This window comes from Dermacentor variabilis, chromosome 6, assembly GCF_050947875.1.
Source record: "Dermacentor variabilis isolate Ectoservices chromosome 6, ASM5094787v1, whole genome shotgun sequence".
Classification (NCBI taxonomy): Eukaryota; Metazoa; Arthropoda; class Arachnida; order Ixodida; family Ixodidae; genus Dermacentor; species Dermacentor variabilis.
Genome location: NC_134573.1, coordinates 76,248,500 through 76,274,188, shown reverse-complemented (window position 1 = coordinate 76,274,188; position 25,689 = coordinate 76,248,500). Strand labels below are relative to the sequence as shown.

The window sequence follows — 25,689 nt, the reverse complement described above, 5'->3', positions numbered from 1 at the left end:
GTCATTTATTTATTTTCATTTATTTTCAATACCCTAAAGGCCCCGAGAGGCATTACATAGGGGGGGATAGAATTCACACATGATATTGTAATAAAAATGACTGAAGGCAACAAGCACAGATTTCGGTAGAAGAAACACTTTGTAAAAGAAAGATGAAAAAAAAGAAAAAAAGAGGGGAAAAAACGAAAAGTAATTTGGGCGAGAGTACATGGTACAATTCATATTTGCTGTACATGGCACTTTTCAACAAGGCACAAGTGGCAGGTGGGTGCGGGTAAATGGAAATTTAGAAATTATACATATATGTAACACAGGCCAGTCAAGAAGTAGCAGCTGAACATTTTATACATTTAAAAATGTGCGCAGGGCTGATTGGAAGGCAGACGGGTCAGTGATTGTTACAATATCTTCAGGTAGGGCGTTCCATTCGTTCACTGATAACACGAAAGGGGGATTTTTGAATTTTTTGGTCCTAGCAAATATGGGAGCCACTTTGCATACATGGTCATTGCGGGTGGACAGATAATGGGCGGGTAAGATGGGAGCAGATGAAAAAGATGAACCAATATAGTAAAGGGAGTGAAATAAAGACAGACGGAAATATTTCCGTCGTGTGTCAAGATCCGGAAGATTAAGGGTCTGTTTTAATGCTGACACACTTTGATATGGAGAGTAGGAGCGCAAAATAAAGCGGGCGGCCTTATTTTGAATTGATTCGATGCAATCAGAAAGGTTAGCTGTGTGAGGGTTCCAAATAATTGAGGCGTAATCGAGGGTTGTTCTGACAAGGGAGATGTATGCACGAAGTCTTGTGTCACTATTTGCAAGGTACAGACGGCGTTTTAAAAAGCCAAGTTTTTTTATTGCCTTGTTAGTAATATGATCAACATGCATGGCCCAGCTTAAGTCAGATGTAAGAATAACGCCCAGATATTTAAAGGAAGAGGTTCGTTCGAGTATGCAATTGCATAGAGTGTATACGTTAGATGGAAAGGTTAGCTTGGAAGAAAATGTCATGACCTTAGTTTTCTCTGCATTAATTTCCATCTTCCATACGCGACACCATTCAGCTAATGTGGTTAAATCTTTTTGTAATATGGCAACGTCATCAGGGGTGGTTATCTGTCTATAAAGTACGCAATCATCAGCAAACAGCCGTATTGTTGTAGTTATATTCGTAGCTATGTCATTAATATATATTAGGAATAATAATGGGCCTAACACTGACCCTTGAGGTACCCCTGACCTAACGAGGCAGAAAGTAGATTGGTTGTTATTAATAGTTACCGACTGAGAGCGACCAGATAAAAACTCGTTAATCCACTGGGTAGTTTTCTCATCTAACTTAAGGCTGTTTATTTTCATGATTAGCCGTTTATGGGGAACACGATCGAAGGCTTTCGAGAAGTCAATGAATATTGCGTCAGTATAAAGCAAATTGTGCAAAGAGTCATGTAGGTCAGTGGTTAGTTCGAACAACTGTGTTTGGCAAGACCGTTTGTATCTGAAGCCATGCTGATTTTTGAATAACAGATTATTTGCATTAAGATGACTCATAATGTGGGAGTAAATTATATGCTCAAGGAGTTTACAGCAAACTGATGTCAGTGAAATCGGGCGGTAATTGCTTGGCCATGAGGGATCACCAGATTTGAATATAGGTATGATATGGCCAGACTTCCAATCACCTGGAACACAGCCGGTATCCAGTGATTGTTGGAAAATTAAACACAGTATAAATGCTGATACGTGGGAAGTTAGTTTTATTAGTTTAGAACTGGTGCCATCCGGTCCAGGACTGGAGCTAAGCGGCAGCCTGTCGATAGCCCGTGATACACCTGTTGCAGTAACGGTGATGGGCTCGCTTGGATGAGTTATTGTAGAAAGAGAGACGGTACAAAACTGGTCGAGTGGCGGTTCGTCGGTAAAAGCTTGACTGAAAGTGTAGTTCAAGAGGTCACCACATGCTTCATTGGGCACCATTCAGCCATCTACGTCCTTTAGGGTTATTGCAGTGTCCATATCTTTAGGGTTAATTACACGCCAAAACTTTTTTGGATCAGACGTTAACAAAGTGGGCAGGGTATAATTGAAATAATGATCCTTAGCTTCTTCAATTGTTTTTTGTGATTCACGAGCTAATTCTTTATATTTTTTCCACGCATAATCAGTTTTGGTTCGCGAGGCTTTATTATACGCTCTTTTCTTTTTATTCAGGCAATGTTTGACTTTTTTTGTAAACCAGGGAGCATTTGTTCTTGACGTGAATGAAATCTAAGGAATGCACGTATTTTCGATTTTCTTAAGGAAGTCACGGAACACTATCCAATTGTCATTAGTTGAACGATTAATGAATTCGTTTGAAAAGGAGCTTGCAAACTCGGTTAGCATGCTATTCATTTTTCCAAAATCTGCTTTTCTGTAATTAAGTATGCGTTTTAGCTTTGTTGGTTTATTAGGAAGTGGGAGTGGGTGCGAACAATGTACTACTCTATCTATGGTCACTAATTTCATCAAGGACGTGAACTACAGCATTAGTCGGATTGTTAGTTAGGACTAAATCGAGGGTGCGTTCGCCTCGTGTCGGCTCCTTTACCAACTGAGTTAAATGAAGCAAGTGTAATGTTTGAAGGAAGCGAGACACCTCGAGCCGGGCGGGTGTTAATGGCGATGATGGCATTGACCAGTTAATAGCAGGGTAGTTAAAGTCGCCGCAAAGCAACAAAATACACTGTGTATATTTATTATAAATAAATTTGAAGCACACTGGTCATGTGGTCAACGAAATCGGGTTTGCTATCAGGAGGCCGATAACATACGCCGATGATGCATGTGCGACCTTCAAATCGGGTTTTTACAAAGATCATCTCAAGAGGGGTATCAATAACTACAAGAGAAGGTTGATACGCAGTCCTTATTGCTATCAAGACACCACCTCCTCTAGACAAAGTTCTATCTTTACGAAATATTGAAAAGTAGTCAGGAAGTGACAACTCGCTATTGCGTATGTCACCCCGGAGCCAAGTTTCTGTGCATAGTATAATATCTGCAGAGCACGTGTGAACTATTGAAAGTAAAGAATCAACCTTATTTATAATGCTGCGAAAGTTAGCCAGAAGAATAGATAAGTTATGTGCCTTTCTACTGACAGGCTCGATTCGTAGAGTTTGTCATTCTGAGGCCCGTGGTTGTGGTGTGTCTGCCTGAATTACACGGGCAGAAACCGCATCATAGCAGTAGATGTGCCCTTTGCTTCAGTTTGTTGTACCGCATCGTGTAGCGGTCATCCTTCCCTTTATTTTGTTTAGCAAAGTAACGCAGCATTTCCCTTGCAAACTGTATTTTTGGGGAAAAATCTTCCTCAAGCCAGATCTTAGGTTCAACATCTCTGAGTTTATGCGCATTGCGAAGAAGTGTGTCTTTCGTCTTGAAGTTTAGGAACTTGATAATCAACGGACGCGTAACATCAGGTCGAGGCTGCCCGATTCGATGCGCGCGTTCAATGTCTTCAGTGTGCAAGGTTATATTTAGGTGAGTGGAACAGAAATCTCTTACTAACTTCTCGCTAGCGTCATAGTCTTCCTTCGCAACTTCAGCTAAACCTTTGATAATTAGATTGTTTCTTCGTGAACGATTATTCAGGTCATCTACAACATCTTCTAAGTCGCCATTCGTACGTGAGAAAGTCATTTTTACTTCTTCAAGCGAGTCATTAACAGCTTTAACACCAGTGCCGATTTCGGGTACAATAGGTAGATTTTTTTCAACTGCGCAGACACGGGACCTAATATCGGCAACATCTCGCTGGATTTCTTTCAGAATAGTTGCAGTGGTGTCAAAATTCTTTTTGTTAGTATCCATGAATTCTTTGAGTAGCGCATATACATCATCTACTTTGGGGCCAGGGTTGGCTTCAGTGTCCCCAGCACAGAGCAACAGCAGCGCTAAGCAAATTGACAGGGCAAGCGAGGGCTTCGGGCAGACGACACAGACTAAGCTGACTACGGCATGTGAGCGCTCAGTTAAATCAATCTTATTCCGGTGACGGGTACTGAAGGCACCGATACGGACCCTGTAGGTAACTATGTCAATTCCCATCACTCAAAGAGGTACAGGAATGTTGGGCAAAAACAGCAATAAGGGGATAAGCAGCCAGGGTACTTGTTAAAGAAGAAAAAAATAAGGGGTGAGGGGTGTTAAGTGCTACTACATACCTAGAACACAGCAGTGAAATGTTAAGACGATGTCGTGCGTGACCGCATATCCCGGAGGGCCAGAGCGAAGCAGTGCCTTTTATGCGGTGCGGTGGCGTTGGACCGAGGAGTCGCAGCGCAGGCGCAGTTGCTTGCCCTACCAGGACACCGACGTCAGTCGGTCGCACGTGGGCCAGGCCGTATCTTCAAAGTCTGGTAGGTCGACGCACGAGCAGCAGGCAGTGGCGATGGCAGAAATCTTTTATGCGGTGCGGTGGCACTGGACCGAGGAGTCGCAGCGCAGGCGCAGTAGCTTGCCCTACCAGGACAGCGACGTCAGTCGGTCGACACGTGGGCCAGGCCGTATCTTCAAAGTCTGGTAGGTCGACGCACGAGCAGCAGGCAGTGGCGATGGCAGAAATCTTTTATGCGGTGCGGTGGCACTGGACCGAGGAGTCGCAGCGCAGGCGCAGTAGCTTGCCCTACCAGGACAGCGACGTCAGTCGGTCGACACGTGGGCCAGGCCGTATCTTCAAAGTCTGGTAGGTCCACGCACGAGCAGCAGGCGGTGGCGATGGCAGAAATCTAGAACACAGCAGTGAAATGTTAAGACGATGTCGTGCGTGACCGCATATCCCGCATATCATTGATGTATAAAATAAATAACAAAGGCCCAAGAATAGATCCTTGCGGCACACCGTACTTAATTATTCCTATGTCTGACAGAAATTGATTCATACTAGTGTATTGTTTTCTTCCTTTGAGATAACTGTCTATCAGCTCATGTGCAATTCCCCTGATACCATATTTTCCCAATTTTTCCATCAGAATTTCATGTTTAATTGAATCAAAGGCGTTTCAGAAGTCAAGAAAAATGCCCAGTGTATATAGTTTTTGTTCAAAGTTTTCCAAAATACGGTCCTTTATGAATAGCAGTGCTGTCTCCGTTGATTTTCCAGCCTGAAATCCATATTGTTGTTTACATATTATATTATGAGCATTTAAAACTTGTTTAACTTCGTGTATATTATGCGTCGGGGATCTTAGAAAAGAGCGGCAAAACAGAAATAGGTCTATAATTATTCAGATCATTTTTTCCTCCTCCTTTGAATATTAAGGTTACGCGTGCAACTTTCATGTTATCAGGGAATATACCGGTCTCTAATATGAGATTACAAATATATACTACCGGACCCACAAGTAATGGAAGTATGGCCTTGATGGGGCGTGCACTAATATCGTCATTTCCTGGCGAGCATCCATCCTTCATTGCCTTTACAACACTTACAACTTCTTCCTCCGATGTAGGTATCAGAAACAGTGAATTGCTATTAGTGGAAGGGACATTTGCAGTGATAGGCGTTAACGCTTGGCTCATGCATAAGCAATTTGGCGAACCTGCATTGAGAAAATGTTCGTTAAACTTGTTTGCAAGTGGTACAGCTGAAAATCTTTTACCATCGATGTAAAAATCCAGCGGAATGCGTGCTTTGCCACCTTTTAAGATGTTGTTAGCTGTTTGCCACAATAATTTAGGACAGTTCGTAACTGTGGAAAATTTGTTGTCGTAGTAACCTGATTTTGCTTTCTTAAGATCTGAAGTTAAGTTGTTACGACATTTTTTAAACTCCGTGAAATGAACCGGATCTTTCGTTTTTATGAAACGAGCAAACAGCCAGTTTTTTCTGTTTATACGTCTGTATAATACCGGAGTAATCCACTCTTTTCTTATCCTCCTGTGCTTTTTTATAGGCACGACTGGGAAAGCACTGTTATAGTGGTGAAGCACTTTCTCTAAAAAAATGTCATATGCCTTACACGGGCTGCTTTCACTATATATATCATCCCAGACTACGTCATCCATCAGTGAATGGAACTGCGCAATGTTATTTTCATTGATTATTCGTCGGAGGAATTTAGTTCTATCCATTTTTTTTTCACCAAGGAAAAGAAGGCATAAAAAGGAAGGTGATCACTTAAGCCCGTGAAAATTACACCGGATGTTATTTTATTTAAAGGTAAATTAGTAAAGCACAAGTCTATGAGCGTTTCAGAGTGTTGACCGATTCGTGTCGGCTTATCTACAATATTTTCACAACCATATGATAACATCAGCTCGAGGAGTTGCACCTGGTTAGCATTGTTTCTTAATAAATCAATATTCATGTCACCAAATATAATAACGTGTCGTTTAGTGAGGGTAGCATATTCAAGAAAGGACTCAACGTAAGTAAGAAAGGTGCTAACTAATCCATTAAGGGGTCGGTACGTGAGAAGTATAATCGTATTATGATTGGTCACGCCAACTGTCTCAAAATCATCACACACTACGGTGAATTTCGGAAGAACCCCATAATCAAGTTGTTGTTTTATATACAATAATACGCCACCGCCACGTCTTCCTTTCCTAAATACAGAGACGTTGTCATAACCTGTTAACTGTGTAACATCGCTTTTTGATGTATACCATGTTTCTGTAAATTTAATTATGTCAAAGTGACATTTTTTGAGCTCGAGATCAGCCTCAATTTCATCAATCGTATTTCTGAGGCTTTGTGCATTTAAATGATACAAGGAGAATTATTTGCAATAGCTATTTTCATTTATGAACGTGTTAAGGGAGTCGTAAGTACAATAGATCGTGAAGGTTAACAATAACAGCAGCAATAAAAAAGAAACCAACTTAAGCAATTAGCTCAAGGTCTTCTTCAGAGGCAATCCTTATTGCCCTTGCGCAAGGTTCTTTCCTTACGAAGACCTTTCCATCGGAACACCACGAAAATTGGTAGCCTTGTTCGCGTGATCTTGATTTTACAAGCCATCCAAGCCTCCGTTCCTGAGAGCATGTTCAATACGATCCATACTATAGTTCCTTATGTCAGCTGTCTTACGCTTGTTGATTAATTTCGAAAGTTCTGCCAATTCTATTCTAGCTGCGGGGTTAGAGGCTTTCATACATTGGCGTTTCTTGATCAGGTCTTTCGTCTCCTGCGATTGCTTACTGGTATCCTGTCAAACGGAGTCACCACCAACTTCTATTGCACACTCTTTAATGATGCCCAAAAGAATGTCGTTCATTGCTTCAACGCTCAGGTCCTCTTCCTGAGTTAAAGCCGAATACCTGTTCTGTAGCTTGATACGGAATTCCTCTAGTTTCCCTCTTACCACTAACTCATTCATAGGCTTCTTGCGTACCAGTTTCTTCCGTTCCCTCCTCAAGTCTAGGCTAATTCGAGGTCTTACCATCCTATGGTGACTGTAGCGCACCTTGCCGAGCAAATCCACATATTGTATGATGCCAGGGTCAGCGCAGATTGTGATGGCTATTTCATTTCTAGTCTCGCTATTTGGGCTCCTCCACGTCCACTTTCGGCTATCCCGCTTGCCGAAGAAGGTATTCATTATATTCTGTTCCGCAAACACTACTAATAATTCTCCCCTGCTATTCCTAGAGCCTATGCCATATTCACCTACTGACTTGTCTCCAGCTTGCTTCTTGCCTACCTTGTCATTGAAGTCGCCCATCAGTATAGTGTATTTTGTTTTGACTTTACCCATCACTGATTCCACGTCCTTATAGAAGCTTTTGACTTCCTGGTCATCATGACTGATGTAGGGGCGTAGACCTGTACGACCTTCAATTTTTACCTCTTAATAAGTTTCACAACAAGACCTTCTACTCTCTCGTTAATGCTATAGAATTCCTGGATGTTACCAGCTATATCCTTATTAATCAGGAATCCGACTCCTAGTTCTCGTCTCTCCGCTAAGCCCCGGTAGCACAGCACGCGCCCGCTTTTTAGCACTGTATATGCTCCTTTTGTCCTCCTAACCTCACTGAGCCCTAATATATCCCATTTGCTACCCTCTAATTCTTCCAATAACACTGCTAGACTCGCCTCACTAGATAACGTTCTAACGTTAAACGTTGCCAGGTTCAGATTCCAATGCTGGCCTGTCAGGAGCCAGGGATTCTTAGCACCCTCTGCTTCGTCACAGGTCTGACCGCCGCCGTGGTCAGTTGCTTCGCAGCTGCTGGGGACTGAGGGCCGGGGTTTGATTGTTTTATTCATATAGGAGGTTGTGGCCAAATACTGCACAGGGTGGCCAATCCTGCTCTGGTGAGAGAGTGCGTTACCGGTTCTGGTCACCGGGATCAGGCCGCACTCCTGGCCTCTTTGTGCCAATCTGAGCACGGTTAAACCGCACACATGGCACTCAACTGGTGAAACCTGGTAGTTTACGACCGAGAGGATGGCATCCATTTCATCTCGCTTCAAATGTCACCTCGCTTTAAATCATCTCGCTTCAAATACCTGTGCACGCTTTTTGGACCCTTAAAAATAGCTGCAAATTTCAGTGGCCTTTCCGGCAGAATTTTTAATCAACGGCGTATGAAATGCACGTGAATGATATCTGTCTCAGCATTGCTTCTCTATCCATGGAAACAGAAGCACTGTAGTCAGCAATGTTAAGGACCCATGGAAAAACTGGGCAGTTCCGCCAAGAAGACGAAGCACCGATTGCGATAGCGAATTAGTATATAGCTGTACGAAGTAACGATGGCAGTTTTATCGGCTGTATAAAATTCTAAAGGTTCGCTTACTAACTAAATTAAGAATGACAGAATATGTAAGCGTAACTCAACGAGAAAGTAGAAAGAAACGGACACAGGGAGACAGCGCTGTGTTGGCGTGTCTGCTTCTTTCAGCTTCCTTGTTCAGTCGCGCTGACACATTCTATCATGGACTCAAACCAGCTAGCCCGTCAACGTGTTTTAACTAAACTAACCAGCACGGCGTCACCGGCTCACAGGTGAACATGAACACACATCGCTTGATGACAGCGGAAACTGTCTGTGAAAACGCTGGAGATACAAATCGCAGCCGAAGCCGCGAGCCAACTGACCTCCGTGCAGCTGTCCCTTCAAGGCATACGAAACGTCGAAAGCACAGTGCGTATGAAGCTACCGGCACTACGCGCATTCTGCCCACATCGCAGGTCACGTTGAAGATGAGGCCCGCGCGGGCGCGCACATTAGCCACGTCGCAGACCGCTTTAAAGACACACGAGCGCCGGCAACGCGTCCCTACGGCGTCTGCCAAAGCGCATACTACGGCGTCCGCGACTCGCGTGGCTTACGCCGTAGTAGACGCCGCGGTTGTGTCCACTCTATACATAGTGGCGGGCGAGGAGGACCTTGAGGCATTGTAGCCGCCACCGGAGAAGAACGCCCCTCGTCCATCGCCTCACCCCCTGTATCGCTCGCCACAGCAGAGGCCACGCATCCGGGCCGCGTTCCTCACTCGCGCACGCGAGATTGAACCGCGTTCCCCAGCTCACGCTCACACGCTTTCACTCATACGCAGCTCCACGGCGATGGCGACGCCGATGACAGAAATGTTCCTGGCGCGTCCATGCAATTTTTTATTGCTATTGCGATAAACAACTCATCTGATAACTTACATCTATTAGCGATCGAAACGTCGCTGCTTGCATGCAGAGTTTATAAAATAGCCAGATTATCTCGAAATCTGAATCAATAGCACTCATGCACAGCAGCGTTTATACTCAGACCATTAAAAAAGATAAGGTGAAACGTGAGAGAGGCTACAGTTTCGACGGAAAGGCGCAGCAGTATTAGTGATAGCAAAGAATAAGAGTAGAAGTACTCGAAGGGAGAGTGGACCACTGAGATGCCAGATCCTTGGTGGCACGAGAGTAACCGATCAGGCTGTGAAATTGAGCTGTCTCTTAGCATGAAGTGTTGTAAATACTCATATAAGGTAGGCATTATATATATGTATATGTGTATATATATAACAACTTGCCGAAGGTGGGTTCCCACCTGCGGCAAGTTGTTTGTTCGTCCACTTTTATTTCCAGGAAGTTATCGTTTCTGTATTTCATGTATTAAGCAAAAGAAATTTCCGCTATGTTATGACTATGTGTGTGTGTATATATATATGCGGGGTTTGGAAAGCTGATCGTGCCCCTCCGTCCCCTCCTCCCGGGAATATGAAGACACAGATTCAAAGTGCACAAGTGTGCGAAAAATACGCTTCGCGTTAAAAATACCGTGGTAAGCGAGGAAAGACTTCAACGCATTTAGGTCTCGGACACCATTGCCTGGTGATGAGCGGCATGAGGTGCCACGGAGAATGATATGCGCTTCGCGTGCCTCCAACTTTCATGTCTTTGCTTGATTGTGTCTATTCTGGAGCTGCTGTCACCTATGAAATGCTGAGTGGAGGGAGAGTGCATGTTTTGAAATCCCGCGCGATGGTTGTGCCATGGTTCGGGCACAAAGACCAGCAGAAGTGCAATCGCGCCTCTATAAGTTATGGCAATAAATATGGTATTCTTGCGCTATCGTGGCCGCAATACTGGAGGGCCAGCACGGTTAGAAACGGCGCCGGTGACGTCACGTCCAAGTTACTATAGGGCGCGTAGAAAGGCACGCCACCGCACTTCGTTGTTTATTGTTGAAGGCCGCACCATTTCGCATCGAGACTGTTCACCAGTGTGTCTTCTTTCCCACCTCTGTATTGGCAGTGGAGATGGAGCCAATACCTCCTTGAGCTGAAATTGGTTGTGAAAGAAAAAAAGTTGATTCGTCTGATGCATCCCGAGTACCTTATGGGACTGGGCCCATTCATCGAGGAAGAAACCACAAAGTAAGTGACGAATGCGTTTTTTATTGATATCTCGTCGCAACGTGTTTTGTCCCAAATTAGGGTTTTTTTATGTGTTAGCATTCTTAAGATATTACGCGCAGTTTCCGGCGGCTATGTATTTTTTCATATATCTGTTTATGTTTTTATCCAACCTCTTGCCACCTACCTAGATCACTGGGTAGTCCGAGTGCTCTTTGCAAGTTATGTCAGGCAACTAGAGCGACGCTCTCGCACATTTTGTGGGAGTGCTCTATTATAGCAGCTGAAATGGCAGTAGCTCCGGAGGCGCTTACGTCGAAGTCGGCCGCCGCTCTGCGCAGCTCCATCCTCAAGACACGAGAGTGGGCAGTCCAGCGGGCCCGAGAGGCGGCGACGAGGCGAGACCTCGAAGTACCCTCATGGAAGACTTGAGTGTGGGTCGTTAAACTTTGCCGGATTTTCAATAAAATTGTTTCCATTACACCTCTCACTCCTTCAGTAGTAGGTATAAATGTGTACAGGCCAGATACGTCCAAACTTTTAAGAATGACATCGTAAGGAAGTGTTTGAATTGTGTTACAGGAATCTGTCATTCAAAAGAAGTAAGGTACATGCGCTATGAATGACATAATATTAGAGGTTATGTCTGACTGGAGCTGACTGAAGAATTTTGATAGTGACTCAGTAGGCGCCTTTCCATAATAGGCCTGCCTGGAATTTTGACGCTAGACAGTTCTGCTGTGATTTTTTTAACGAAGGTTGAAATGGTTAACGTATTCATTATTAGGCTTCATGAAGCGTCACTCGGAATGCCTTGTAAATTCCTGCGTTTAGAAAATTATTTCTTGTCTGGTGTGTTACTTGCTTTATTCTCATGCTGGGACCCATTCTAATAGTCGGTAATGAATATTTATTTTATGTCAAAGTGCCCAAAGGCTCCAAAGGGAGCATTGAGTAGGGGGGGTAAGGCGTTGAATAAATGGCAACAGAAAACCGACAGTTGAGAGCTAAAAATGTTAGAGCTGAAAATGTTTACAATGCTACGTGCTTGCAAAACAGTGTTATAAATAAAAATAGCGAAGTAATACAAATAGTTGTCAGGAACGGAATGAAAAGCGCAGTTCACAGTAACATAGAAAGCGGCGCATCAATCGCACAAAACAACGCACAAAGCGCGAACTTGAAACAACGATTAAAAACATAGCAAAGAATAACAATTCCAAGAGAAAGAGCCATTCCACCCCGCATGACGAACGGTGCATTGAAGAAAAAAAAGAACAGACATGGCCCACATGTGACACGTATTATTGTTGTAGCGGGTGGCAGAGTGACGGAGACGATCCAAGAGCACGTACCGCACTGTTTTATTTCAGTGACTGCGAACTAGATATATAGGCTGCTTGCCTATGACGTAACATAAAAAGAACGAATCATGTTTGACACGTGTGGCACAGCACTTCATATCAATTATCTGGCACGGCATATGTACAGATGAATATATTTGTTATAATAAAAAATACGGGTTCAGTAGTTGTCCGAATTTACCTTTACTCATTGGCGCAACAGTGCCGTTAGGAAGCGAATTCCATAATGGAATTGCGCGTGGTAAAGCCGAGAAGTTAAATGCGTTAGTGTTCCCATAAATGTTAGTAAAGCTTAAATCATTGTAGAGTCATCGTAATGTGCAAGACGCCCGTTCTAGTGACATGGTTGATGGCTTAATTTGGTGAACGTATCTCTGGAGCAAGGACAGGAGTGCTATGTAACATCGGCTGCCTATAGTTTCAAGGGAGAGGCGAATTTTATTTGAGCAATGCTTTACTGGTGGTTCTGAATCAATTACTGAATTGCCGGAGAGCTTCAGCCTTCTTTTTCTATTGCCCAATTGCAATTCTACCACCTCTGTCTGCTGGATTGATTATGATGTTCTCCCTATCCACGAGTTGTTTTAAAGTTTCGCGCTGTGCAAGAGATAACTTTTTACAGCTGTGACCTGACTCATTTTCTCTATAGTCTTTCTGTTGAAACTAGTTTTGTGTTTTCACCTAGTTGTTGACTCTATTCGGTGTCTGGTGCCCACATGCGTGGCGGTCGTGGAGTCTCGATGTTGAGTTTTTTTCCCTCTTTATCAAAAAGCAATTCATAATGCGCATGCGCCTTGCGTAAAATAACACAAACGAAGGTAAGAGATGTGTGGACACAAAAGAAACAACAATAACAGCAAAGGGGAAGAGAGATATGGACATAATGGAACACAGAGCACTATGGGGATACAATAGGTACAAGGTGATCTGGGCTATGTGGTAAAGTGTAATGGCTCCAGGACTAACATTCGCGAATGTGGTTATTTGCTTGAAGTCAGCGGTGCAATCAGGACTCGACGGGAAACAAAGGTCAGTGGGACGCCTCCCGTTGGGCACTCTGAAGAGGACTACAAATGAAGCTGTGTAGGGTGATATGGGCTGGAGAAGTTTCGAATTGGGGGAAGCTCAGAGTAATATTGATTACGAAGAACGACGGAACAATATGGAAGCAAGTAAATATGCTGGGAAAGTGTTCAAATATTTGTGCCGGAAAAAAGGTTGATTCACAGTGGAATAAAAGAAATAGGAAGCTCACCACCAAGTATGCGACTGGTAGGTGAGCAACATGGCAAAAAAGAACGTCAAACGGAAAGGCAGAGAGAGCAAGACAATCTCATGGGTGGCGGAAAGGGAAAAGAAACCTGCTATGAGTGACTGCTTAAGAGGAAACAAAATGAGGAAAGAAACAATTGATGATAACTCAAAGGGAAGCTCATTACTTTTCGAAGCGAGATCAGGATGCTTTAGAACACGCACCTATAAAGCACGATATAAGAAGGAAGAAGAAGCATGTGCTTGCTGCGCTAAGGCCGGGGAGACGGTGGAGCATGTTTTATTAGAATGCGAAGATATCTGCCCAGCTGTCAATTTAGGCACCTCTGGCCTCCTCGAATCCCTTGGATTCTGCTAGAGCAGAGGAAATGCAGGCATGTTCGCGATAGAAATTAGTAAGAGGCGATTGGAAGAGTGGTGGAGGTAAGGAAACGACAAACAATGGAGGCGTACAAAAACAAAGTTCCCAATATGGATTTAGAATGTCTGGCGATGGGAATACATCGCGTTTTTTTTCTTACATAGGTAGGACATTAGGCAATATACTAGCAAGAGTTTGGTGGCGCCACCCACCGCGCCGTTCCAAAGGGGGCGCTCATAGTATCCATCCATTCATCCGGCGCACGTGGAGGCGGCCGTAGAACGCAGACAGCGCGAGGTTTCAACCGGCACATTGCACACTTTTCACATGTTACGGGAGAATTTCACAGGATATATGTGTAACCGTCTAGTTCTCTAGTGCATTTACTTTTTCCAGCATCTTTGTACAGGGGGTTCCAGTCATCATGCATCGCGTTCTTAAATAAGACGGCATAACCAAGATAACCAAGCTACACGAAGGCAACCAAGTGCATATTGTTCGCAGCCGAATACAGCAGCGGCAAGTAATTTTTTCTTGATGTCAGTCAATTTGTTTATATATTTGTAACTAGCTATTTCTGACCACTGCTCTGAATGGCGTGCTGTCAATGAACAATTTGTTCAGTGAAATTCACACCTTTCGATCTTACTGTTTCTAAATATCATAATGCCTGCTTTGGCGGCTACTATAATATAGTGATAAAGGAATAAATAACTGCATAATATATCACGTCGCGCTTCGCGCACAAGATCCCCATCCATAACAACTTGAGACTGCGACAAGCCGCAGGCAATGGCACGCAAAGCCACGCAGCAAGACACGCATATTGCTTTAATGCGTAATCAGTCAATCAATCAATAAACTCTATTAAGGTCCTAAAGAAATACTAAGTGATAGTTGCGGGCTGCTCCCACGTTGGGGCCGGAAGGCCATGGTCCTCCGCCCATTCGCGTGCCCTTTGGACGGCCCTTAGTTGTTCCTGGGGATCGCCGCTTTTAAGGGCCTCTTCCTAGTCCTCTTGTTTATTCAAAGACGCGTTTTGTAACGCAGAGCATCGCCATTGCATGTGTGCTAACGAGCAGCACTCTTCATTGCACTCGGGGCAGTGTGCGTTGATGTCCGGAGCAAAGCGGCTAAACTTTTCTCTCGAAGAGAAAGATCCCGTTTGTAACATCCGGAATGTGGGAGATTGAGGTCTAGTTAGCTGTGGGTGTGGAAGCGGAGATTGCCTGTGTCCAAGCTGATAGTTTGACTGATGTTTGACTGTTGATAGTTTGATAGCTGATATTTGACTATTTCATGAAAAGAGAGTAACAGGTCAGAGTTATGCTCGCAATACCCACTGCTTATCGTATCAGGACCATAGCGGAATGTTAGACCTCACGCTTGGTCGTGAACTAGCTTATTCGGGTTGGGTTTGCTGGGATGTACATTGGTTCCCATGTGCGCCAGATACCATGCGATAGTGTGCAATGGAAACATTTCTGAACACTTACTGCGCTTTACATGAAACATTCTCTTTGGGTTGTCGCTTTCAGTTATGCTTTCCCTGGAAAATCTGCCGTGAATGAACACATTTTTTCCTGCAAGCTAGGTTTGTTGGTTCGCTAACAAAGCCAACACTACCTGGGTAGTTTGAAAGCTCGATGAAAGGGACTAGTTGGTAGCTGTTCATACTCTGTAACCCGTCTTATTACGGCTCATTTTATTACTTTTGCACATGTCGGTGAGTCCGTATTCTTTGGCGACTACCCCTGCATCGTCAGTTGAAAAGTTCAGTGCCTTGCATCTTCACAAAAACTGAGTAATTTGCGAAGACATTAGTCGTTATAATAGTGAAAATGTCGATGGTGGGTAGATTTATAAGTGATTAGGAAGAAGGTAAACCACAAAATAAATAAAAAAGGGAATAGCCATGAGCTACATAGGCCTCCTCAGAAAATGCATGGGGAAGCTTATGGTAGGGGTATGCCAACTGAAGTTTGGAGGTGTGTCAACTTGTAATTTGGGGTTGGGCCAATCGAAATATGGAGTTGGGCCAAATGACATTTGGGTGGGGGCCAAGTTAAACTTATGGGTAGGGCAACTTCAACTTTGCACGGGGGCCAAGTTGAAATGTGGGGTCCGCCAATTCAAATTTTTGGGTAGGCCAACCTAAATTACCAGATTGACCAACTTAAAATTGGGACATGGGCCAAAATAAAATGGTGGTGAGCCAACTTGAAATGTGAGGGTGGACCCGCCTAAATTTGGGGCCGGGCCAACATTGAAATTTGGATGTAGGCCAAATTGAAATTTAGGGGTGGGCCAACTTAAATTTGAGGGTGATCGAACAGGAAATCTGGGGGCCGACAAAGATAAGTTTTGAGCTCGGCAAACTTGAAATGTTGGTATTTGCTTGCGCAATCTTAGACGACTCCAGTGGAGTTTCTGCATGCATTTATTCAAATTTGCGGGACATGTTTTATAGAAGTGTCCGAACTCGTATACGACACGTTTCCATCCGCTTGTTTGGCTTTTAAACAGCTCTTCTCGCGTTCAAAATTGTGCATACAGCGTTTCAAAAGATTAGGAATAGACAACGGATACCTTTCGTTAATGTATCCCTGTGAATCAATCATGAACACAAAGCACAGTAGTGACGACGGGCTGTCTCTCGCAGGGAGCCTTTCACCCGAGCGCTGGTGAACTTGGTGCAGCAAATAGACGTGTACCTTGCCATTTTCGGTCACCTGGCCATCCCGGATTTTCCGGCAGCCAAAAAGAAGGCCGCGTGCGTCATGCTGACCGAACGCACGTTTCCAGGAGCGCTCGGCCATGGACTGCTCTACCAACGCGCCACACAATTCGGGGCGCCTAATGGCATCAATCCTGGAGGCACCAGCATCCCGGCGGTACGCAACTTTTGCGATTTCCGCCAATAAAAGGCTGCTGTGCCGCTGCGGTGGTGGCTAACACGACAACAAATTTCGAAAAAGAGGCCCTTGGGGTCAACATTCTAATCCCTCGTACGAGCAGTCCCCCGGAGGGCAAGGGATCGGGGGCGGCTTGCACGAACATTTATTAACAAAATAATAACAAATTTAAGAACGCGTTCTGGTGCGGACTATGCGTTACCTATCGAACATTTAAGAAGGCGTCCTGAAATTAGTTACTGTTTTCGATAATTATTGTTCGTGAGAGCCGCCCCAGGAATGGCCTGAAAAGAATTAAAAGTATCATCGCTAAACAAGAACGCTCGCCAATTCATTTCTTTAAAGGGATAATCGGGTAATACTGCAAGCATTATGTCATGCGTTTGTGCATGTTAGAAACAGACCGGGACTTCTTTTAATGCCAGATCGAGGTTTCTAAAGTTTTATTTAGCTGTTTCTTTTTTCGACTGCATGAAAGTCCAACACATCTCCCGATGGACGGCTGCTATTGTAGTATGACATCACATGGGACTCTCGAAGATGTCAGCGTTGTACCAGGGCCCCTCAGAGACAGAGACAAAGCTCAGAGACAGGAAGAGCGTAAATGTTCGACTATTTCTGACTGTCTCGTCAGTATAAGCACATTATCGCACAAGTTCAATAAGGCAGTACACATACGAGGAAAAGAAATGCGCAATATTTCTGTTTGCACATTATTTACCACATGCCTGTTTTGTGCGTGATGCCATTATGTCTTAATGCTATTTTGCCATTCTTAGCGTTATGAAGCACTGGTTCAGCAACTAGCTCACTTTTACTAAACACAATGTCACATTCAGGCTGTATCTATTATTTCGCTTTAGTGAGGCAGTACTTGTTTCTTCAGCTTATCGGGAGGCATGTGTTCAACATGCAAGCGCTCAAAGTCCATCACATAAACTGTAGTCAAGTTCATTCATACAATCATAAATACTTAGGCACATAGAGAAAGAAAGTAAAAAAAAACTAGTTTTTAACTGTCAAATTTACGAATGCGAAGTCACACGACCTGCTCTACTTAAGCTTTCACTACTCTACCTGGTAAGTACTAGCGAATGTATTAAGTGTATAATAATAAACAAAATATTTTGTTATTTAACCCAAAGCACTGCTATATATGCAAGTTCTCCTAGAGCTACTGCACTGTTAGAGTAGTTCACAGGCTCAAATGTTATTTTTTTTCGGATGATTATGTAATGACGGAAATATGAAGAGAAATACATAATAACAGTACTCATGGGTAGCGGCAGTGCTTACACAAGAATATATTAGCTATTCTGTCTTATGAAAAAGCATCAACGACTTCCCAGCTCCGATGCGGCCTATTTAAATACATGTCAAAAGCAGAAACTCTTATCTTAAATAACCCCTCGGTCGACTTTATTTAAGTGTGCGGCATTCGAGATAGAAAGCCAAATTGTCATGTCTTTTGAAAGCGCAACTTTGATTTATGGCTTGAGCGTTCAAAAACAAACTTTTCAAAATTTGCAAGTTGAAAAATGGAAGCACGAAGTTAACAAATCCGTAGCTATGCACCAAGAAAAGATTTTCTAGTTCTGTAAGTTGCATCCGTTATGTCATCCAGCGTGGACAAATGTAATTTATCAATTACATCTGACATGAATTCGTTACATTCTTTACAAGGGTTTTCCAAAGCTTTCACTCACACATTATTGGTTTAATTGGGAACCATGTATAATACAAAGATTTGTACACTTTAGACGCACTATGAGGTGGAGTTCACATATATGCAATGTTGTTTTTATTTGCTGAGTTACAGACTAAATTTTACAGTGTTGTTTGCTGGAAATTAGCAATTTTCTTCAATTTTTATTAAGAGATTGACAGACAACATATAAAATTTGCTTCAAGGTGAGACTATAACTCCTTTTCATTTTAAATTCAATAAACCTCAACAAATTTGGCACAATCTTTAACGAGAAGAACTATTAACCTTTCCCGTATATTTAGGTAGGGGCCCCCGAGCTATAGCTTTCTCTTAACACGGGACCGATGCTGTGCCAGTGCAGCTTCCAGGTCTGGCCGGGGTGCTAGCGCAACTGAGTGTAGGCTCGCCTTTACAGTATGCGCTTCTCTAGCGATAATAAAAGTCGTATTTTTCAACATGACAAAGTGTTTCCATGAGTCTCCTAACATATTCTGAAAGGAACAAAGACGATATTAACCTTCAATAGTTTAAAAGAAACAGCCATAACGAACAGTCGGCGCGGTAGAAACATGCCACAGATGTCAGCAAAACACCCAGACTGTGTCCGTGACTCATGCAGAGCTGGTGGTGGTGGTGCAGCATGCGGCCTAAGAATTTCCTTTTGTGTGGCAGGAAAACGTGCATGGCAGGAAAACTTGAGTGACTTTGCGTAGTAGGCTTAAGATCCCCCTCGTGGCCACGGACCTCTGCCGTAGCACTCGCTACGTCGAGCTCGCTACCATACCACCCTGAGATGAGACACCATAAAAGACACCAATGGAAAGAGCGAAGGGGAGGGGGGGGTGCAATGGCAAATAATTATGCGTCGAAAAAGCGAAAAGGCGCCGGGCGCTTACGCTGAGTGGAACACTGGCGCTATGTGCTCAATGCAGGAAACAACGAAAGAGTGAAAATTTGGAGGACGGTGCCCTTAGCAATTCATATTGACTTACGGTGCTTTAGAACATCAACTTCAAAATGACATTTGATTTAGGGATGCCACCACTGAGAAGTACATAAAATGAGTCGCAGATGCACCCACGAGACGCGCTCCCTAACTGCTCACGGAATACCTCGCTACTGGGGACGAAAGCACTAGGGAATAGTGCGAGGTTAGAAGAAAGTTGTGCTTTATTTTTGTAAGAAAGAAAGAGAGAAAGAAAGAAAGGATGACCCGCCTAACCAAGTTATTTGAATGAAAGTTTCTCCGAAGTACGGCACGTTCTACTCAGACTTTATTGTTCGCCTAATGGCCTGCCTTTCCTGACTTGTCATCATTTTCCTCTCCTTTCAAATTTGCTGAATAGGAGGAGCTTGTTTGAACTTCACTAAAAATGCGGATAACCTAATTTTGCATATTTACTTAACCGAATACGCATGAAATGCGCACTGCACCTAGCTATCTATACGAAGTTTAATGCACATGCAACACATTATGTGTTTGTTCATTGTTTGCATTTCTTGTGTTTTTGTGCACGTCTGTTCTACAGTGTTAATCTGGGGGTTCATCTGGCGAAAACTATTTACACCGTTTAGTTTTTTATAAGTGTCCTTTTTTACACATATACATTGTACCCACCTGCTTTTCTGCTTATTATTACAAAATCAACACATAAATATGCGTGTTATCGATGATGTCATGCTGAATAGGTACTTCTGCGATGCACTCAATACTTAGAACATTTCAAAAAATGCATAATTATCAGTTACGAAGCTAACTCGATGCTGAAGCAAACTATGATGCTACATTTGTGCATCGTTGCTTGTAGCGAGAGAGCGGGGGGTGTCTCGGCCTGCCGTCCCAGGAGCCGCTAACCCTAGTGACACCACTGCTCGTGATACAAAATTGCCAGTCGATTAAGCCCCACCATCTTCGTTCGAACGCCACCGAAATTAATATCAAATAACGAACTTTCGTCTACCCCGCCCGTTCTTGATGAAGATCACCTCATCACTCCGCTGCCCGACATTCGATGGCAATATGACGCGGCCGCACGTTACGCACTTCTATCACGACCAACCGGACTTGCATCCCTGTCGTCAACGTTGATTAGACCAAGCAAAATGTAACCCGGGAAATTTGACTAGCCCAACTTGAGCCTTTATATTACCATCACGTGGCGGCTTTCTGACCCGACGATTCCCTTGCTACGAGTTCTCCAAAGTCTGCATCGTGTGCTGATTTCAAGATTAACAAAATCATAGTGGTCGAGCTCAGGTCGAAGACCTCTACCGTACTTTCTTTTTCTACCGGGATATTTTCAAATTTGGCAGTCGCCGTTTTGAACAGATGCTTGCTGTCAAGCGTCATCACAATCCTGGCGATACTGCTGCTATTTACCGTAGATTATATTGCCACGACCTCGACACAGCTGACAGCCACTCAGTGCAATTCGGTGCCACGTGCTAGGCATGTCGCGTGGCCCCCAGAAGACGACAACGACGAAAGGTGCCAGGACAGCGATATATAAAAGATCTATAGCATCGACCGAAGTCTTTTGTGGCTTTGTCTGTGACAAACTAGTGGAAGTGCGGGGTACGCGTCTATGTACTCTGACCCCAGGAACTGGAAGCGGACAACCTACGCAAAAGCCGACGGCTCGAAAGACTGCCTCCGGAATGCCGCCTGCAAGATCTGCCGAGGATGTCCACCACAACCGCAAGCCAGACACAGGAGACATACTGTACGGGACAGCCTCCTGCATCGCTGGTTCTCCACACCCCACGCTGGTCGCGGCCGTTCCATTGTGAGCCTTTCGAGGACGTGGAAGACTGGCTCGACGACTTCGATCGTGTGGCTGACGTCAATTATTGGGACGAGCAGAAAAAGTTGAGCAACGTGTACTTCGCCCTAGATGACTGCGCCCGAACATAGTTCGCTAACCACGAGCCATCCATCACCACCTCGCAATAATTTGAGCGGCAGATACGCGATACGTACAGTAGCCCCGCAAGGAAAGAGCGAGCAGAGCAAGCCCTTCAGAATAGGGTTCAAAGGCCGAACGAAAGCGTAGCCATGTTCGTAGATGACATGTCGCGGATTTTCAAGCGTTCTGGCCCTGGCATGACAGAAGCGAAGAATGTACGCCTGCTGATGCGTGCAGTGAAAGAGCAGCTGTTTGCTGAACTGATGCGAAGGCCTCCAGCTACAGTAGCTGAGTTCGTCAGTGAGGCGACAACAATGGAGTGAGCCCTTCGGCAACGCTCCTCGGTCTACGATCGTCAAATCAGCCTGCTATCAGCACCTTCTCTCTTGTTGCCCTGTGACACCGATGCGCTTTGAGAGCTTGTGCGTAGTGTGGTGCGTGAGGAGCTCTATCGACTACAGGGAGTGCGATTTCAACCGACCGTAACATCCCTCACATATATCGTCTGCGAAGAAGTCCGCCATGCGGCACAGCCATTCGTGCAAACGAGACCTGAAGCCGCCCCGTAGTGACTTATGCGCAAGCAGTGAGGCTACCTGCGCAACTCGGGAACCGCCGTAGCCCGCCTTCTTCTGAAGAACCGCTGTGCCACTTCCAGGGCCAAGCTTCAAGTACAAATATGTACGGGTCCACGGGCCCCCGAATCAATACGCGAAAGTCAGACGTGTGGCGCACACCTAACTCTCAGCCACTCTGCTTCCACTGTGGCGAAGTGGGCCACAGTGGAAGCAGTAGCAGTGGAAGCCGCGTAGTAGCAGGCACGCGTTGTACTGTGCCTGCTACTACCGAAGAATAGAACTGCGGGGCTGTCACCCCGGCGCTCGTCGCCCACGTGAGGGAGAGCGCCCGAGAGAAATCCAGCAATATCTGGCCAGTCAACCTTCGTCGCCCTAAGCGGAGTTCCCACCGGTTGAACAGTCCCTGTCAACGACCCGATCTCCGTCGCCGCATAGGCGCCTGTCACGATCACCACCTCCTCGACGATCGACGTCACCTAGCCGCTACACTACGTTATCCGCTTCCGTGGGCAACCGGCCCACGAGCCCAAGTCGGGGAAACTAAGAAAAGCGACCTCCGGGAGTGGGGCCGCTGTCCAACGCACTTCGAAATATCCTCCGCTGCGACACCCCGATGACGGCCTCGACGACGACGACAACGACGACTGCGTACCTTCAACACTTTCCTTCGAAAACCGAGAACCTGTTTCAGCCGACATACTCGTTTCTGTAGATAAGCACCCGGTAACCGCTCTTGTCGATACTGGTGCCAATTATTCTATCATGAGCGGACAACTGGTTACTGCACTTCGCAAGGTGACGACACCGTCTCAGATTTTAGTACCAATTTCAGTCGTGAATACCAGCACTTGGCGCCCACGAACTGCCATCGCCTATTTGGAGCCAGTCAGTGACTTTCCCACTTGTTTACCTGTAGGACACAATGATGGAGGTTCTAACTGTGACCTACCAGCCAACAGCAAGAGTTATGTGAATTCTAAATTATCAGGTGAACAACAGGCTAGCATTCGAAGCCTATTACAGTCTTTTGCGGACTGTTTCGCTTCAACATCGAAGGTCAACGAAACGCCTATTGCGAAACAAAGATTTATTACAAATCCCAATGAAAGACCCGCGCGCCAGCGTGCCTACCGTGTTTCTCATAAAGAGCAAGACGCCTTCCTAAATCAAGTCCAACAAATGCTTACCGACATCATACAGCCCTCCACTAGTCCATGGGCGTCACCTGTGGTTCTGGTGAAAAAAAAAGACGTCACACTGCGTTTTCATTGACTATCGCAAGCTTAACAACGTCACGAAGAAGGACGTTTATCCGCTTCCCCGATTCGACCACTCTTTGAACCGCCTTCGACATGCTCGATACTTCTCATCGATGGACCTTCGCAGTGGCTACTGGCAAATAGAGGTTGATGAGCATGACCGTGAGAAAACCGCGTTTGTTATTCCTGACGGACTCTACGAATTCAAGGTCCTTCCTTTCTGATTGTGATCTGCTCCTGCTACTTTTCAGCGCAAGATGAACACGGTTCTATCAGGTCTCAAGTGGCAGTCATGTCTTGTCTATTTAGATGATATCGTTGTGTTTTCAGAAACTTTTGAGCACCACCTTCAGCGCTTACAAGCAGTTCTTGACGCAATTCGTACTGCTGGCCTGCCTTTAAAGCCTGAAAAATGCCATTTCGGGTATGACGACCTCAAATTTTTAGGCCATGTCGTCAGCTACGAGGGCATTCGACCAGACCCCGACAAAACCATTGCTGTTGCTTCGTTTCCAACACCTTCGAACAAACACGAACTCCGCCGTTTTCCAGGGCTTTGCGCATATTATCGACGCTTTGTGGCTAACTTTTCACGGATAGCCGAGCCTTTCCAACGGTTGACGAAGGGTAATGTTCCGTTTGTCTGGGAGCAGCACAAAGAATAGGCCTTCTGTGAACTCCAGAAACGTCTGCACACACTTCCTGTTCTAGGACACTTTGACGAAGACAGTGACACCGAGTTGCACACGGATGCCAGACAAAACCATTGCTGTTGCTTCGTTTCCAACACCTTCGAACAAACACGAACTCCGCCGTTTTCCAGGGCTTTGCGCATATTATCGACGCTTCGTGGCTAACTTTTCACGGATAGCCGAACCTTTCCAACGGTTGACTAAGGGTAATGTTCCGTTTGTCTGGGAGCAGCACAAACAAGAGGCCTTCTGTGAACTGCAGAAACGTCTGCAGACACTTCCTGTTCTAGGACACTTTGACGAAGACAGTGACACCGAGTTGCACACGGATGCCAGAAACGTTGGCCTTGGTGCCGTCTTTTACAGTGGCAAGATGGAGCCCAGCGTGTCATTGCGTACTCAAGCCGCACTTTGTCTCCAGCTGAAAGGAACAATCCCACTACGGAGAAAGAATGCTTGGTCGTTGTGTGGGCAATTCCTAAGTTCCGACCATGTTTGTACGGCCAATCGTTTCGAGTTGTGACAGATCACCATTCATTGTGCTGGCTCGCCAATCTGAAGGATCCATCTGGCCGTCTTGCACGCTGGAGTCTTCGCTTGCAAGAATACGATATGACAATAGTCTTCAAGTCCGGGCGTAAACACACCGACGCCGACTGCCTGTCACGTGCTCCACTTCAACCGTCGCCATACAACTTTAATGAAGAGGACGCATTTCTGTACATTATCACAGTATCAGACATCAGCAAGCAACAGCGCGATGATTCAGAACTCCGGCTCCTCATCGACTACCTTGAGAACCGTCTACCAGAGCCTCCTCGTATGTTCATGCGCAAGTTATCGTTTTTTCTCCGCGATGGCGTTCTCTACAAATTGGGCTTTCACTCGACCGCAACCTCCTGCCTCCTTGTAGTGCCGTATTCACTACGTGACGACATCCTGTGGGCCTCTCACAACGAGCCATCTTCGGGCCACTTGGGATTCGCACGGACGTTTTCACGCATACACCAAAAGTTCTTCTGTCCTAACCTTCGCTGTGACGTAAAGCAATACATGGAGACGTGCCTCGACTGCCAGAGACTCAAGACACCACCCGTACGTCCTGCTGGGCTTCTCCATCCCGTGGATCCTCCGCGGATCCCTTTTCAACAGGTTGGCATAGATTTGCTTGGACCATTCCCCACGTCGAGGGCGGGTAACCGTTGGATTGCTGTTGCCTCAGACTACCTTACACGTTACATTGAAACCAGAGCTCTCCCACGAGGCACTGCTAATAATATTGCGACATTCTTTGTACATTGTATCATACTTCGCACGGTGCTCCAACAGTGGTTATGACCGGCCGGGGCACAGCATTTAGAGCGCAGCTCACAGAAGATATCATACTTCTCAGTGGTATAGTTCACCGTGAAGCCACTGCTTACCATCCCCAGACTAATGGGCTCACAGAAAGGCTAAACAAAACGATCGCTGATATGATTTCCATGTATGTTGCCGTCGACCACAACAACTGGGACGACGTTCTCCCATATGTTACGTTTGCATATAATACTGACGTTCAAGAAACTACCGGCTTCACCCCTTTTCGCTTTGTGCACGGCCGGGAAGCTGTCACAACGTTGGACGCAGTGCTTTTACCCACCTTGTGTTCTAATGTTTTCACTGATGCTGCCGAATTCGCTCGATGCGCCGAAGAGGCGCGCCAGCTCGCACGAATGCGTATCCGCTACCAACAACAGAACAACGCCGACCGATACAATCTTCGTCACCGCGACGTCACTTATC

The 25,689-nt window shown here is 45.3% G+C and overlaps 1 protein-coding gene across 1 annotated transcript in view; it reads left to right on the top strand.

Annotated features, from left to right (window-relative positions):
- LOC142584230 (neprilysin-like) overlaps positions 1-25,689 on the top strand; it is a 242,408-nt gene that overhangs the window by 113,571 nt on the left and 103,148 nt on the right. Inside the window, exons 10-11 of the mRNA XM_075694384.1 lie at positions 10,749-10,870; positions 16,509-16,740. Coding sequence (XP_075550499.1) covers positions 10,749-10,870; positions 16,509-16,740 — 354 coding nt within the window. The remainder of the gene's footprint in view (positions 1-10,748; positions 10,871-16,508; positions 16,741-25,689) is intronic.